Consider the following 18177-nt stretch of genomic DNA (forward strand, 5'->3'; position numbering starts at 1 on the left):
TTGTGGACCACCAATATTAGAGACAATATGATTGTTTTGTTAATAAAAAAAAAGGTCACTATATCAACATAAGTTATAAGAGGTTAATTTTTTTAGGGTAATGTTATATGTAGCCCTAAGTGCTATATATAAGCATTAAATATACTCTTGGAAATTGCATAAAATTAGGAATTAATGACAAAAACACGCATATATCAGTGTTATTAGTGTTTATATTTTGATGATTTCTTAGCTTTTTACGATTTTCAAGTGTAAATTTAATACTTATATATAGCCTTAAGGGCTATATGTAACATTTTCCATTTTTTAATGAAATTTTGAGTATAATGGTAATATTATTATTAAAGACCACTATATTAAAATTAGGTCTATATTCAACATAATGTCGTACTTAAAGTTTATCATAACATTAAAGGTCACACAAGTTTTTAAAAAGGTTACCATGTTTAAAATAAGGCTATTACTATATTAAAATTAAGGGTCACTATGTTGAATATAATACCGGTTACGTGTGTATAAACTTTAGGTCCACAATAATATTATTGTAGACCAGGTCTACGCAAGATTTTTTGAAGTTTAGCTATAGAATGAACTTAAAATATATAACACTTATTAAAACTTAAATTTCAATGAATTTATCTTATCAAAATATTTTTGAACTTATTAACTTTATCTAAATTTACTCTAATGATTTAAGTGGAAGTAAGGTGACTAAAACAAATGTCAATTTTATAAATAAATCCAATTCAAAAAAAAGTTAGAGTAAAATTTTAAGTTAGAACTTATTTCAGTTTATGAGTAGACACATGTACTTGGAGATTTAAAAGAAAATTAGGACTCGATAATGTGTAAACAATTATCCAACCTTTGCCTAAACTATATACTAATATGTATGTACGATTGTACGAAAGTAGCATGATTAATTATTGATCGCACTACTCATTTTAATCTTTTTTGGTTTAATGATGTAACTTTCTTAAGATTTCTTGTAGCGTTTATAATTGAAATACATGTACGTAACATTAGTGCGTATGTACATAGTTTATTATAAACAAAACACCAGTATCATTTTAATCTTGATTAAATCTAATCATATCATATAACTAATGTATAAAGCTAAAATTTTAGCCAGGCGACGAGACAGCGACACTTGGCATTCCAACTTTTCGCCAAGTGTCGTGCCACGTAGGATAGAATTATATAGAATTCAATTTGTAGGATAAAAAAGGTAGTTTAGAAATTTATTTTCAATCAAATTTGGATAGAAAATATAAAGCTAAACTTTTAGCCAGGCGACGAGATAGCGACACTTAGCGTTCCAACTTTTCGCCAAGTGTCGTGCCACGTAGGATAGAATTATATAGAATTCAATTTGTAGGATAAAAAAGATAGTTTAGAATTTTTTTTTCAATCAAATTTGGATAGAATTTTAGGATAAAATTGTTAATTTAGAGTTTTATTTTTGATAAAGTACCAATATTTCATATGTACAAATTGAATTATAATTTTATTAAAAAAAATAGATTATTACTGTCATAAATTATCATATAAATTTATTTTTTGTATCATAATATTTTTTTTGGAGCAAAGGAATTAGTTCAAAATGTACCACATCCATGATTTATAATATATTCTAATCAATTAAAATAATATACTTCACAATCTAATATAATTTTATTACTGTGTGTAGACCTGTCAATCAGGTCGGGTCATGAGTCATTTCAGACAAGGTAAAAAAAAAAATTCACCAATATTATTATTATTTGTCATTACATGTCTACAAGTTTAAATCGTCACAAACACACGTCAATTCCTAACTAATTTTGTATCAATGATATGTTTTAAAATTTGACATATAGATTAAAATATATCTTTAAATTTAATAAACAATCCGGGCATCGCATGGGCACAAAACTAATATATATATATATATATATATATATATATATATATATATATATATATATATATATATATATATATATATATAAAGGGGAGTTTTTTCCCAAGTTTTTAGAGAGCCATGTAGGATTTAATTTTCTTAGCGCCACGTAGGATTATAAATTTAAGTTGTAGCCAATTAAATAAGAAATTATTAATTTCTTTTACAATTAAATAATTCAAATGCCACGTAAGCAAAATTGACGAATGGTATTTTAATGTTTAAATTAATTAAATACAAAATATTATCTTTTGAGATTAGGAATTTTATCTAATATTTTAAAACTAATATAATAACAATTTTAATCACATAAATATGAAAAATATTTTTTAAAAAAATACTAACAAACCGTGCATCGCACGAACTTCATCTAGTTTTATAAAAGTTGAATACTTACTGGACGCGTATGAAGCATAAACCACGGTCTTATTATCAATCATTTAAACTTATTTTTCTAAAATAATCTCACTAGAACCTTTTTTTTTTTGTATAAACGAGTATGTAACAAATTAATACTTCCTCCGTTCTATTTATATTACAACAATGGACTTTTTGCACTATTCATCACTCTTGTTTGACCATATAATATGAGTTATACGTTAAGCAAAATATAGTCAAGTGGGATCTTGTTGGATTCGTCTCATAAAATACTTTCACAATATCAACTTTTTATAATTTTTACTCTTACACAATTATAGATATTTAGCATATAAAAGGTGTTTCGGGATGCGTAATTTCCTCCTTGTTGCAATATTAACAGAACGGAGGAAGTAGAAGATAGCCTTAAAAGAAATCTTTAAAAAGATATATATATATATATATATATATATATATATATATATATATATATATATATATATATATATATATATATATATATATATATATAATATAATACACTGGTAGCTAAGGGCCTGTTCTCATTAACTGAACTTAACTGAACTGAACTGAACTGAAATGAAATGAAATTAATATTTTATAAGAGAAGAAAATTATGAGCTGAATTGAACTGAACTGAGCTGAACTGAATTGAACTGAACTGCATTTCAACGTAAGAGAACAGCTAGACCCTAAGTTTCAATAATATATAATACATGAAACTATAATACAATAACATATAATGTATGTTCCGGGACATCGCCCGGGGTAAACAATAATTTAAAATCAAATAACGAGTACTTACTTTGCATCAATTATTGGCTTTTAAATATATATTTTCTTAGTTTCAAATTAAAGTTTCATGTTTATATATAGATTTTTCACAATCTAGTTTAACAAGTCATTTTATAATTAACTTTTTGGGTGGGAAAGAGAATATTTAAAGTAAATACGTATTAGATAAATAATTTTTTTTTTTGTTGTTCTACCCGGTTCACCCTTTGGGCTAATCCGGATTCGGGGATCAGTTCTGGGTGGTTAGGTTCCAGTCCCCTCCCAATTGTTGTTGCGGGGGATCGAACACGGGTCCTCCCTACCAAGTGTAGTCCCAATCACCACTACACCAACAGCCAATTGGTGTATTAGATAAATAATTAAATGCCCTATATTTAGTATTTACTTTTGAACTTATCATAAAAGGATAGTAACTGTAATTTTTTTAATACTCCATTCGTCCTAGTGTAACTGAGACGTTGATGAACTTTTTTTCATTATTCATGTATTAACTTTGGTTATGAATTTTTACTACTCCCTCCGTGTTTTAATAAGTGTTACACATTGACCAAACACTCATACCAAGACATGACTTGACCATTGATTTATCTAATTATATGCTAGTAAAATCATAGAAAAATTTATAATATGAAAGTATACATTACAACGAAGAATCCAACAATGTGTTATACAATAATCTTTGATTTTAATATATTAGTAAATTAATCCAGTTAAAACCATTATGTGAATAGTAAAAAAAAAAAGTCAAACTGTAACGCTTATTAATAAAACACGGAGGGAATAACATAACAAAAACATATTTTGTCATAAATATGTTGTTAGATTGGTAATAATATAAAGTTTTATATTATAATTTTTTTCATTTTCATTAATATTTAATTACATATAAATAAGGTCAAACTAATAGATCAGCATATGTGTAAAGTTTGACCGTATCAATTTTCTTTTGGGATAAAGAGAGCAATTTATTATTTGGGTGGTTAAGTAGAGCCATAAAAGCCGGTGACAAGAATTACTGATCCCAGAATCCTCTGAAATTGAAAGGAAAACTCTAACCACATGAGATATTTAAATTTTAAAATGATGAAATATTAGTCTATATATAGCTCTTATGCAAGTGGCTTGGCTGGGGAACATACACAACAGTTGTTGGAGACATTTGACGAAAATGAAGCTATCTATTACTTCTACTCTTCTTCTGGCACTTCTATTGGTAAATCATTTATCTCCTCTTCTTTTAGCACTACAACTCTTTTTTTTTTTTTGGGTTAAATTTTACAGTACTTTTTTACATTTTATTCTTCTTCAGATATACTCGGTACATATTATTTGAGAACATATTTGGCTTAAATACCTTTCTTTCAACTATGAAGTATATAGGATTATTAGCTTCTTCTTTTTTTTTTTTTTTTTTTGACAAATAGGATCATTAGCTTCTTCTTGCAGTTAACTATGAAGTACTTCAATTCCTTCATTCTCCTAAATAAAAATTTATCCTTTTTACCATAATACGATTATCATTTATTTTGTTCATCTATACTTTATAAAAACAAAAAAAAAATTAAAAATAAAATAAAATAAAATAAAAATGTGGGATTTTTCAACTTTATTATATTTGTGTTGGTGTATACTTTCCAAATATTCAATATTTAATATTTTTACTTAATGATAAAATGAAATACTAAATGTTATTGTTGATGATAGATATTTCATATTCTCCACCAAATGACATGAATGAAATTTTTTAGTGTTTTTATTTTAAAAAATTAGGAATTACAATCCCAATAAAAAATGATTGTTATATTTTAGATTACTTTTGTATAAATTAAATTTGAGAAACACTAATTAGAAAATTAGTTACAACTAAAATGAGACAAAGGAAAACGTAGTATGTATATATGTCTTATAGTTTTACTCATTTATACGTACAGGTTGTCAATGTAGCTCATGGATGTAACGACGACGGCGGTGTTGGAGAGTACTGGGGAAAGAAAGCAATTGAAACACTTTCAGGCATAAAATCGAACGAGGGACGCCAAAACTCCGGCGAGTATTGGGGAAAGAAAGCAATTGAAGCCCTAGTAGGCTTAAAGTCTAACGATGTACACAAATTTAATTCAATTGTCAAAGACTTTAAGTTTAAGCCTAATCAATGGCAATATTTGGATACTAATCCTAAATTGGAAAATGGGGAAACAACAACGTATTTTGTTAAAGACTTTGTGCCTAAGCCTAACCATGTTCTACAATGGCACCATGGCGCGGCTAGTCATGATGATGATGAGGTAGCCCCAATATATTTTGTGAAAGATTTTGTGCCTAAGCCTAACCATGTCCTACAATGGCACCATGGTGCGGCTAGTCATGATGATGAGGTATCCACAGCCAAATATTTTGTGAGAGATTTCGAGCCTAAGATTAACCATGTTCTACAATGGCACCATGGGGCGGCTAACCCTACCAAGGATGTTTGGCCAACTATCAAATCTGTTGTGACCGGGTTCGAGTTCAACTAGCCAGACCGGCTAATGGTGTGGTATGCTAGATCAAGCCCCGTAGTTTATCTAGTGTGGCATAAGACTAATCTGACTATGAGTAAGCTAATTAAGTAAGTGTCTATTAATAAATAAAGGGGGTTTGTTTAGAGTCTATTTGATGTACTAATGTACTATTGTAGAATGAACGTTCATCAGTTATGCTTTGTTATGCCTAAGGATTAGTACTAAGTTGCTGTATGTATGTAACGTTTTTATTTTAGTCATGCAATGTTTGGTGTTGTTTCCAACTTATGGATTTCCTTTCAAGTATTTAAACCACAAAATAATCCAACTATATATGTATAATATAAACGCCAATACCAATTGACCGTTGGTGTAATGGTGATTGGGATTACACTTGGTAGGGAGGATCCATATTCGATCATCCGCAACAACAATTGGGAGGGAATTTGGAACCTAAAGACAAATTTTGATTTTTTTTTTTTTTTTTTTTTTTTTTTTTGAGAAAATAAAAGGCAATATCTAGTTTTTACTTTATACATGCTAAAATGAAGACATGAAGTTAATATCGATCATGATTATAATTTTCTTCGGCCAAAAAATAATATAAAAATATTATTCTTCTTCAACAATCAATTACAATAATAATGCGTTGTTAATCATTATTACAAAAAAGTAACCAAAAAAAAAAAAAATTCCTACTATAGTACTATGCATGTCTTAATGTTTCACATGACACAATTTTATTTTTGATTTACATCATTATTGGTAAAACAAAAGGACAAAGTATTCAATTGAAAATTAAAACAACGCAAACAAGTTTATTTAATTTATGTGTACAAAATACAAATCACGCTTAGAAAAATAAATGAACCATCCAAACAGACGAATAATTCATTGAGTAGAATTATTCATCCTATAATTCTCCCTTAAATCTTAGCATTAGGTACCCAAACTAGATCATTTGAAGGAAGGAAATGACAAACCGGAAAATCACCGGGCTTAAACCCTAAGATATGAAATGCGACGTGATTAGGGTCAAAATTAGAGGTGTTCATGTGACAAGTCACGATAGCATCCATCAAGGTTCCATCGTCGCCCCTTAATGAAACCTCGAACACACGGTTCTCAGGTTCCGGGTAATGACAATGAAAGACTGCATAAGGATAGGTCATCATATGACACGTAACCATTTTAGGACTTGTTGTGATTGTTTCACTATGGTATAATTTTGGACAAGTTTTGTAGATTTCGGGAGAGGACTAGTACTGAACACCTTAAGAGATTGATCATTTTTATCACTATTACTGTTACTGTTAAATGTTTCGTGAATAAAATCAAGCATAGACTCTAAGGAGGAAACACATTTTTTAGTTTCATGGTGCATTTTCATTCCACGCATCTTTAGCGTATTGTCCATGGCTCTAGCTTGAGGAGATCCTGGAGCAAAGCCGAAAACTCGTAGAAGAAAGGGTAGATCTAGGGATGAGAAAGGCATTAAATCGGCCTTTTCCTTGGGAAGAAAACGGGGGATTATTTGAGTAGGAAATGCACCTCCAAAGTAAATTGGGATGTTTAATCCAACCTTATTAAGGTTATTGTAGTGTATGAAGACTTGGTTGATGTCCTCCTTCACTTGATCAAGGGACTTCTCCATATTAGCATTCACCAACTACATGCATCATATCATGACCTCATCATTATTAGTATAAGAAGAAATTCATCAAAATAAATATGGTGTATTTCACAACAAAACACATTGATCAACTACTTATTATTGGTTGAAATTAAAAAGTATAGTGTTATATATATATGTGAGAAACACCGAACATAAAAATATTGATCGGCGTTCTCTATATAGAGTTTATATATATATATATATTTTTTTTTATATGAAACGATCATGCAAATAAATAAATCAACTATAATGTCATGTACACCGTATACTGTAAAAGTAACATATAAAGCTTACCATTGCCATTTGAAGGAACATATATAGGGCCGAACTCGATTTGAGAAGCATCTTGAAGTTTGTTGGTACCACTCAAGCTCTAAACAATGCTATTATGCTACACAAGCTTGGATAAGGAGTGTTATATATATGCTTCGTGTATATATGTATATTTATATACTCTGTATCATGAAATCAATTAATGCTCAATCAATCACTACTAAAAAAAAAAAATGTTAATTAGTGATTGTGTCAACAAAAAAAAATCTAATTACTGATTTGGTATTTGATTAGACTTTTTGAATAATTTTCTATCCTCTATTTGTAATTTGTAATGTCCTTATGTCACACTCAAACTGTATCGAGATAAGCATTACAAATATTACATTATGAGAAATAAAATCTATATAGGAGGTTCAACTACCATGGTCCATGGTTGGTTTAGTTAAGCTTGATGACTCAAATCCTCGGATCTTACAAAGGTACCGTGAAATCCATACGGAACTCTTGAAGGCAATTGAACGGACGCTTCAAGCTCTAAACTTTGTGCATTTACTATCAATAATTCCGAAGTGCATTTCTCTTCGTCATGAACAAATCCCATGACGTACCCATCATCTTCCGTATCTTTCAAAATAGTATTGTCGCGTGGTAAAAAGAAGGGTTCACCACCGAACTTTTCACCACCATACATAAACTTTTTTACCTCACCTGTGACCAAATCAACCTTGGCGAACCCGGAGACCTTAGGCCACGGCTCTGCGATCGCCAAGTAAGCGAACCGGGTTTTTCGCCCTAGTAAGTTCCGGTTCACCATACCAGCCTCAAGATTTATATGAATATGCTGTGTTAAGTCAATAATAGGTCGGCGAGTCGACTCACCCGTCCGTAGATTAAGCCGGATTTGGGAGAGCACAATCTTAAGACACTCGTCACAGTCGTTGAAAATCGAGTCGGGCGGAGTCATACATGATCCAATCACAACAATCTCCTCCGTTTCCGGCTCTTCCCAAGCATTCCAAAGGTGAAAACAAAATGTATGTGGTGAAGTAACCCATGTAATATCCGACACATGAGTAGCATCCTTACGCATAACACCAAAACGCGACGTTTTGTTCTTGTCGTACACAACGGGTGATCCTCCTGTGATCATCTCCTTCATCCTGAACACAACTTGTTGGTCAGGAATTACCACAAAGTTTGTTGTAATAGCGAAGTCATGCATCATGGTAGGCTCATTTAATGGGATATCAACGTGGGGTGATTTTTCGCCGTCTTGCGTGAACTTGAAGTACTTGAGATACGGCGCTTTTAAAACGTCGTAGCTAAGAGCAAACAACTCTTTTGTCTCAGGGTCGAGTTTAGGGTGAGCTATCATCGACGATGTTAGCTGACCCTGGAAATCAAACCGCCCTACCGTCTTAAGGTCACCCGAAGGGGTGACCCTAACTTGGTAGGGAATATCATCCTCGGACATAGCTAGTAACCGGTCATTAAAATAGACCAAACCAGCGTTAGCAACTCCCGTCCCATGTTCATTATCTAGCAAACCGAAAAGTCCTCGAGAGTAAAACAACACGAGTCTAGCAATCCCCGAATGTCCTTGAAGCTCACCAATGGCCTTCGGAAACACGGGTCGTCCAAGTTCTCGCTCTTGCGCTAGCCTGCTGGTTTCCGTAAACCGACAGGCGTAGCTAGCGACACCGTCGTGGATTGCTACTGCATGGACCATCCCATCACCATCGAACAAGTGATGTCCCGCGGTTGGTTCAAACAACGGGTTAGCACCGTTTCTTAAGTAAACACCGTCAATGCAACCCGGGATTTCACCGCTTACAGGGAGACCTTGTTTAACAGGCATCTCTGCTACAGGGGCGAAGTTCCCAGCTATTTGCACCTGGGGGTCGGACGTCTTTGGTAGTGGTTGAGACCGCTCGAGAGCGGTTTCAACCATGTCTAAGGCGGCCGCAGCCGCCTTCTGGAAGATGTTCCACTTCTCAACAGGTTCAGGCTTAGTATTAATAGAAATGGTGTTGTTATTTTTGTTTTTGTTGTTGTTGTCTTGTATTGTGGATTGTAGAGCACACTGAATTTTACTATTACTCCGCTTTCTCGATGGGCCGGAATTGAAGGCTAATTGGGCCTGAGAGGCCCAACTAGAGTTAGAAGTAGAAGGAGTTGTTCCTGCAGGATTCACCATTGTTTGCCTATCTTTACAAGATTATAATAACTTTATAAGGAAGCAAAGAGAAGAAAGAAAAAGGAAGTTTAATTTGTTTTGAGAGAGAGAGAAAAAAGCGAGAGTATTGAGGAGAGAGAAAGAGGAAGAAGGGGTATAAATAGAGAGAAAGAGGAAGTTTAATATGTATTACAAAAATCATTTACATTTTGGAGCGATTGATGTATACATACATACTTTCACTATGTATTCAAGAACTGATTAAAAGATGCACGTAAAGTATTAAAAAGAAATATTTAAATTAGAAAAACATATAAGCAATGACAATTGTACGTCTTGCATGTCTATATTGTGCATGCGCATGCATAGCTATTGGTGATTAAAAGATAGGATTATTTGGATGAATTATCAACGGTCATGATTGTCTTGATATTGTTAAAGGCTTGGGAATATATTTTCAGGAAATTGGTGAAAAATGACCAATTGTACGTCTTGCATGTCTTTGACCATTCATGCATGCATTACAATTCGTGCTTTTAAATTATGGTTAGATTATTTCCAACAAGTTTTGAAAGAATTCTATCCAAAACATAAAACCATGCAATGCAAGAGAGAGATTTAATTGAGGGAAGTAACGCATGTGATGTTCTAACATTTTCATTGCTCCCATATTAATTAGTTTGAACATCATCTATTTGAGAGAGATAATTTTCTTTGATGTTCATGTATATATTGTCGAGATAGTGTTTTCCTCACATAATTTATACTTTTAGAACATAATTATTAAAACTTAGGGTCTGTTCTAATTGACTGAACTGATCTGAACTAAACTGAACTGAATTTATTGGAGCTGAACTGAATATTTTATGAGAGAAGAAAATTAAGAACTTAAGTGAAAATAATTTGAAGAGAACACACCCTTAATATAATGACTTATTTAAACTATATATAGTTCAGCCGTAAAAATTTGAATAACTCTTATTAACTTTTATCTAATCGAAACTCCTTTTATTTTAATTTTGACGGACTAATCTAAAATTTTGAACTTTTTAAAAGTTATTAATATGTATTATTTGAATTTATATTTATAAAATAAGTGGAAGTAAGGTGAATAAAACAAATACCATTTTTATAAATAAAACCAGGACATATAGATTTTCGAGTTACAATTCATTTCAGCTTACAAGTAAACTCATGAAGCTAAGTACTTAGATATTTAAGAGAAAATTAGCTTAGGACTCGATGAGGTGTAAACACTACAATAACCAACCTTTGCCTATATACTACGTATGTACGAAGTAGTATGATTAATTATTAATTAATTGCACTCATTTTAATCTTTTGATGTTTAATCTTCTTCGAATGCAAGTTTAGCCTCAAGTCTTAAGACTTGGATGTGACATCATTTTTGGTGGTCCCCATTGAAAATGATGTCATCAAATTCTTGTTAAAACTCACTAAGATTTACACAAATTTATCACTTTAACCCTAAGACTTAAATATTTGACATATTATACGTAGAAAAGTGTAAAAAAAAAAAGATAATAAAAATAAAACTGAAGTGGGTGAAGCGGGTCTCAATCTCAAGTCTTAAGTTGAAACTCAACTTGAGACTTGCTTGAGATTTTTGAAGAAAATGAAAAAAGTCTTAAGCTAGACTTGTGGCTAAGATTTTAATTTCATACGATTTAATATCCTGTAAGATCTATAATTGAAATACATGTAACATTAGTATGTATGTATGTAGTTTATCATCATAAACAAAATCTTAGGGTTTGTTTTTCTCAGCTTATTTTCAGTTCAGTTCTTAATTATCTTCTCTAATAAAATATTCAGTTCAGTTAAGTTCAGCTCTGAGAAATTTAGTTTAGTTCAGTTCAGCTCAATTTAGTCAATCAGAACAGGCCCTTAATCTTGATTAAATTAAATTATATTAATGTTGAAAAATAGTACTAGATGCATATGAAGCCCATATTAAAACTCGGTCTTTTTTTATCAATTATTTGAGCTTATTTTTCTAGAATAATTTTACTAGAATTTTTTTCTTCAACTAAGTGAAAATAAGGGCCATATATATATTAGTTTATATATGTACGTAACAAATAGAAGATACCTTTTAAAGAAATATTTACAAGGAGACTTTTTGTGTGTGTATTACTACACGGGTCGCTAAGATTCGATGCTACACATTCGATGTCATTTTCCAAAACTTTGAAAAGCATAAAAATATAAGTTGGTTGACATTCACCCAATTTTTAATGTTGGGTATTTTGTGTTTACAAGGATCACAAAGAAAATTGCAAACGGAAAAATCTTTGAGGAGTAAACAGGATCACTTTCTCAAAAGTATAATTCCGACCCTATACTTTCCTAAAAGTAGTTACAACCGGGTATCACGGAAAATTACTCAAGATATATAACACAGGTCAATTGCAATCACAAGTAGGATGATTACAATACCATGTAAATAAGCTTTTGTAATTTGAAACGATAATCAATAAACTTGCATGCAAAGGTTTTTCAAGAAGAACATAATCGGTTCCTTGCATATGTTTCATCATGATCAATATGAACTATCATATTTATATCAAGAGTAATAAACTAAGAAAAACTGAACAATAACCGTCAAAATTATATTGCCTACGCTTACACCCACGCCCTGTCGGGAGGCCCTTCGCACTACCGGGCGAGAGAAGCCAAGCAACCCAGAAAAATTTAGGTGCTCTCTTGCCATAACCAGGCGACAATTGCCATGCCGGGCGGTGACATAATTTAATTTTCTTCACTCTCATGCCTTACCAGGCGAAGCTGCCGAGCGCGCCATAGGACGGACTACAGGGCGAGGAACACTTCTCTAAACCGATATATAAATTGCCCTTTTACTTGTTTAATTGAATTTCAACACCTTAACCTAAGAAGTTCAATCAAACACATGAATATTTGTCACCAATACTCTAAATAATTCAACATTTAATTCATTTAAGATGAAGATTATAAATAATCTAGCTCGTATGTACGTATTCTGTTTGATATACTTTGAGTGTAATTTAGTAAATATTGTATTGTCGTGTTTAGGTTGTAATGACACCTATATATATTGATTAATGAGAATGCTCCAACTAAGGAGAATTACACTATTCTACGATGTCACGGGTATTGCTTATTGACTTGATAAGTCATTTAATAATATTTTATTTACTTGATTTTCACTTATTCGAACTTAACTTAACTTATCTAAACTAATCTGAACTTATTAGGCCTTTTAAAGCTAATTTTAGTTATAATTTAAACTTGGGTAACCCTTATTAGAACTTGTTTTAAATTTTCTTAAACTGAACTTATCAAACCTAATTAAATAAGTTAAAATAAGGTGAATAGAACATGCCCTTAATTTGTGTAGCGGGCTATAGTAAACCATATTTTTAAAAAGATTTTTTTAATATTTTTTTTAGTTTTGCCAAGAATGCCAACTATAACGGCAAGTGATGACAATCAATCCTAGAATCTCCTTAAATCAAGAAGAAAACTCGCTCTAACCACTTGAACTATTTAAAATAATGAAAAATCAGTCTATATACAGCTCTTATGCAATTGGCTTGGTTTGGGGATCGGAACATACACAACAGTTGTTGGAGACATTAGACGAAAATGAAGCTATCGATCATTTCTACTCTTCTTCTGGCACTTCTATTCGTAAGCATTTATCTCCTCTTCTTTTAGATACAACTTTTTTGTTAAAATTTATTTTAATAATTTGCTCTTTTATTTTTAATCTTTAGGTTTGGTTACTCTGATTTACATTTCAAATACTCCGTATAAATAGTTTGATAACATATTCATTCGGCGTTAATACCTTTCTTTCAACAATAAAGTGTTAGATTATTAGCTTCTACTCGTAGTTAATTATAAAGTACTTCCTACATTCTCTTAAATATTTTATAACATTATCATTTTTTTTTTTTACTTTTACAAAAGAAAAAAACATAATCATATGTTTCAATTTTACTTATTGCAAAAAAATTATTAAATATTTAGTTTATGCATTATATATGATAGATATTAAGATATGTTCATATTCTCCACCAATTAGCATGCATGAAAAATGTTATTGTTTTATCTTAAAAAAAAACATCGAGGAATTAAAATTATATTGATTGCACATTGGTCAAACTTTTAAAAAGCCTTATTAAAATAAATAAAATAAAAAAAAAATAAATAAATAAAAACAACTTGATTGTTCGAATACAACAATATAATGCATGTTAAATGAGTGTTCATTCATTCTTTCATTCGTTTAACAGAGATTCTAACTAAAAGTGCTAATGTGTAATTTTTACTTTGTTGAATAATATATATTTTTAATCAGAGTATAAAGAGTTGATTTAGTACATTACACTTCTACCGTCTCATATCTTTTAGACGTCTTTAATTGACTTATAAATATTGATTTTGAGAAATGCAAATCAGAAAATTTGACAAGTAAAATGAGACAGAGGAAGACGTGTATAATACATACGTCTTATAGATTTACATATTTATATAGGTTGTCAATGTAGCTCATGGATGTGATGACGGTGTGGGAGAGTACTGGGAAAGAAAGCAATTGAAACCCTTTCAGGCATAAAGTCGAACGAGGGACGCCAAAACTCCGGCGAGTATTGGGGAAAGAAAGCAATTGAAGCCCTAGTAGGCTTAAAGTCTAACGATGTACACAAATTTAATTCTATTGTCAAAGATTTTGAGTTTAAGCCTAATCAATGACAATATTTGGATACTAATCCTAAATTGGAAAATGGGGAAACAACAACATATTTTGTTAAAGACTTTGTGCCTAAGCCTAACCATGTTCTACAATGGCACCATGGCGCGGCTAGTCATGATGATGATGAGGTAGCCCCAATATATTTTGTGAAAGACTCTGTGCCTAAGCCTAACCATGTCCTACAATGGCACCATGGTGCGGCTAGTCATGATGATGAGGTATCCACAGCCAAATATTTTGTGAGAGATTTCGAGCCTAAGATTAACCATGTTCTACAATGGCACCATGGCGCGGCTAATCCTACCAAGGATGTTTGGCCAACAATCAAATCTGTTGTGACCGGGTTCAAGTTCAACTAGCCAGACTGGCTAATGGTGTGGTATGCTAGATCAAGCCCCGTAATTAATCTAGTGTGGCATATATACTAATCTGACTATGAGTAAGCTAATTAAGTAAGTGTCTATTAATAAATAAAGGGGGTTTGTTTAGAGTCTATTTGATGTACTAATGTACTATATATTGTAGAATGAACGTTCATCAGTTACGCTTTGTTATGCCTAAGGATTAGTACTAAGTTGTTGTATGCATGTATGTAACGTTTTTATTTTTGTCATGCAATGTTTAATTTGGTGTTATTTCCAACTTATGGATTTCCTTTCAAGTATTTAAACCACAAAATTATCCAACTATATAAGTATAATATAAACGCCAATACCAATTGACCGTTGGTGTAGTGGTGATTTGGATTACACTTGGTAGAGGGACCCATATTCGATCCTCAGCAACAACAATTGGGAGAGTATCGGAACCTAAAGGCATTTTTTTTGAGAAAATAAAAGGCAATATTTAGTTTTTTTACTTTATATATGCTAAATTGAAGACATGAAGTTAATATTGATTGTGATTATGATTTTCCGCCAAAAAATAATACAAAAATAGTATTCTTCTTCAACAATCAATTGCAATAACAATGCGTTGTTAATCATTATTACAAAAAAGTAATCCAAAAAAAAAAAAAAAAAAACTATGCATGTCTTAATGTTTCACATGACACAATTTTATTTTTGATTTACATCATTATTGGTAAAACAAAAGGACAAAGTATTCAATTGAAAATTAAAACAACACAAACAAGTTTATTTAATTTATGTGTACAAAATACAAATCACGCTTAGAAATGTAAATGAACCATGCAAACAGACGAATAATTCATTAAGTAGAATTATTCATCCTTATTAGGTACCCAAACTAGATCATTTGAAGGAAGAAAATGACAAACCGGAAAATCCCCCGGCTTAAACCCTAAGATATGAAATGCAACATGATTAGGGTCAAAACTAGAGGTGTTCATGTGACAAGTCACGATAGCATCCATCAATGTTCCATCGTCGCCCCTTAATGAAACCTCGAACACACGGTTCTCAGGTTCCGGGTAATGACAATGAAAGACTGCATAAGGATAGGTCATCATATGACACGTAACCATTTTAGGACTTGGTACTTGTTGTGCTTGTTTCACTATGGTATAATTTTGGATAAGTTTTGTAGATTTCGGGAGAGGACTAGTACTTAACACCTTAAGAGATTGATCGTTTTTATCACTGTTACTGTTACTGTTACTATTAAATGTTTTGCCAATAAAATCAAGCATAGACTCTAAGGAGGAAACACATTTTTTAGTTTCATGGTGCATTTTCATTCCACACATCTTTAGCGTATTGTCCGTGGCTCTAGCTTGAGGAGATCCTGGAGCAAAGCCGAAAACTCGTAGAAGAAAGGGTAGATCTAGGGATGAGAAAGGCATTAAATTGGCCTTTTCCTTGGGAAGAAAACGGGGGATTTGTGAAGGAAATGCACCTCCAAAGTAAATTGGGATGTTTAATCCAACCTTATTAAGGTTATTGTAGTGTATGAAGACTTGGTTGATGTCCTCCTTCACTTGATCAAGGGACTTCTCCGTATTAGCATTCACCAACTACATGCATCAGATCATGACCTCATTGTTAATATAAGAAGAAATTCATCAAAACAAATATGGAGTATTTCACAACAAAACACATTGATCAACTACTTATTATTGGTTGAAATTAAAAAGTATAGTGTTATATATATATGTGAGAAACATCGAACATAAAACATTGATCAGCGTTCTCTATATAGAGTTTATATTTTTTTGAATATGATATATGATCATGCAAATAAATAAATAAACTACATATAAAGCTTACCATTGCCATTTGAAGGAACATATATAGGGCCAAACTCGATTTGAGAAGCATCTTGAAGTTTGTTTATACCACTCAAGCTCTGAACAATGCTATTATGCTACACAAGCTTAGTTTTGGATAAGGAGTGTTATATCTATGTTACTATATATATGTATGTACTCTGTAGGATGAAATCAATCAATGCTCAATCAATCAATACTAAAAAATAAAAAAATCTAATTTCTAATTTGGTATTTGATTAGACTTTTTGAATTTTCTATCCTGTATTTGTAATGCCCTTATGTCACACTCAATTCAAGCTGTATCGAGATAAGCATTACAAGTATTATATTATGAGAAATAAAATCTATATAGGAGGTTCAACTACCATGGTCCATGATTGGTTTAATTTTTTTGGAATTATCCAATTAGCGGATTAACATTCGTCATGAATAATTCAGGAACAAAGACATGTTTTGCACGAAAAGCATGTTCTTAGACAATGAAGTAAAATAATCTTGATTTAGTTAGGGTACTATGATTGCTTAATAATAGTACTTCATGACTGTTTAGCACGAGTGATGCTACACATACAATGGTTGTATGTGGACTACCACATATAATAACATTGTATGTATGCCACATCAAAAAGGGAGGAAAAAAATAAGAGGGAAAATTGGTGGGCTCCAAAATGCAAACCAATTAAAGACTGCCAACAATGGTTGTATGTGGGTGGCCCACATACAACCATTGTATGTGTAGTCTTTTCCGTTTAGCACTCCCTAATAATTGGTATGGATTAGCTATGTCGACACAATAAATATTAGGTCTGGTATGAATTTCCCTATTATTTGCAATTAGTAATGTCACCCTGCCTCATTCGGACTACATTGGGATAAGCATTATGATTAATGAAAAATAAAATCTATGTAGAACGGTCAATAACTACGTTACGACTCATAGTGGGTTTACTTAAATTACTCCCTCTGTTGTCCCTTAATTTTTTGCTCCATAAGAATAATGATTATTGGTTGGGAAGAGTTTATGAGATAGAAAAGTAGTGAGATCAACCTAAAGTAATCGGTGTAACTTGTGAAAGTAAATTTGAGGTCTCACATAACCATATATATATGGTATGGGGTGGGTCGGTGGCCGGGGGAGACTTAAAGGGAACGATCATAAAGTAAGTGGGGAAAATTAAACATTTAGGGACAAAAAGAGTAATCGGCATTATATATCCAATCAGCTGATCAACTTTCGTCATGAATAATTTAGGAACAATGACTTGTTTAGCATGAAAAGCATGTTCTAAGAACAATGAATTAAAATTATTTTGATTTGGGGTATTATGATTGCTTAATAATAATACTTCATGACTGTTTATCACTCTCTAATAATTGGTATGCATTATTAGGTATTAGGACTTTAGGAGCGAGTACAATGCAATATGCATATTACGGAGTAT

At 31.7% G+C, this 18177-nt stretch overlaps 3 protein-coding genes and 1 pseudogene across 3 annotated transcripts; 1 reads left to right on the plus strand and 3 right to left on the minus strand.

Annotated features, from left to right (window-relative positions):
- The first annotated feature begins 4096 nt into the window (after positions 1-4096).
- Positions 4097-5936, plus strand: LOC145625341 (uncharacterized). The gene is made up of 2 exons (XM_081678404.1): positions 4097-4328; positions 5047-5936. Exons 1-2 carry the CDS (start codon positions 4227-4229, stop codon positions 5629-5631), a joined length of 687 nt encoding a protein of 228 aa, XP_081534530.1. The 5' UTR covers positions 4097-4226; the 3' UTR covers positions 5632-5936.
- Positions 5937-6497: 561 nt separating this feature from the next.
- Positions 6498-7270, minus strand: LOC145638540 (BURP domain-containing protein 17-like; annotated as a pseudogene).
- A 739-nt stretch (positions 7271-8009) lies between these two features.
- On the minus strand, positions 8010-9764 carry LOC145638550 (9-cis-epoxycarotenoid dioxygenase NCED2, chloroplastic-like). The gene has a single exon (XM_081689534.1). The coding sequence runs from the start codon at positions 9762-9764 to the stop codon at positions 8010-8012; it is 1755 nt and encodes a 584-aa protein (XP_081545660.1).
- A 5963-nt stretch (positions 9765-15727) lies between these two features.
- On the minus strand, positions 15728-16941 carry LOC145638560 (BURP domain-containing protein BNM2A-like). Its single transcript, XM_081689546.1, has 2 exons — positions 16734-16941; positions 15728-16480 (listed from the first exon to the last, which is right to left on the minus strand). Exons 1-2 carry the CDS (start codon positions 16782-16784, stop codon positions 15728-15730), a joined length of 804 nt encoding a protein of 267 aa, XP_081545672.1. The 5' UTR covers positions 16785-16941.
- Between the last annotated feature and the right edge of the window lie 1236 nt (positions 16942-18177).

Source organism: Chenopodium album, chromosome 1 (genome assembly GCF_948465745.1).
Source record: "Chenopodium album chromosome 1, dcCheAlbu1.1, whole genome shotgun sequence".
Taxonomy (NCBI): domain Eukaryota; kingdom Viridiplantae; phylum Streptophyta; class Magnoliopsida; order Caryophyllales; family Amaranthaceae; genus Chenopodium; species Chenopodium album.

Coding starts and splice junctions, on each gene's coding strand:
- LOC145625341 (XM_081678404.1), top strand. CDS start 4,227: ATGCAAGTGGCTTGGCTGGGGAACATACACAACAGTTGTTGGAGACAT. Junction 4,329..5,046: donor TTCTTCTGGCACTTCTATTG/GTAAATCATTTA, acceptor TTATACGTACAG/GTTGTCAATGTAGCTCATGG.
- LOC145638550 (XM_081689534.1), bottom strand. CDS start 9,764: ATGGTGAATCCTGCAGGAACAACTCCTTCTACTTCTAACTCTAGTTGG.
- LOC145638560 (XM_081689546.1), bottom strand. CDS start 16,784: ATGCTTCTCAAATCGAGTTTGGCCCTATATATGTTCCTTCAAATGGCA. Junction 16,481..16,733: donor TGTTCCTTCAAATGGCAATG/GTAAGCTTTATA, acceptor TGATGCATGTAG/TTGGTGAATGCTAATACGGA.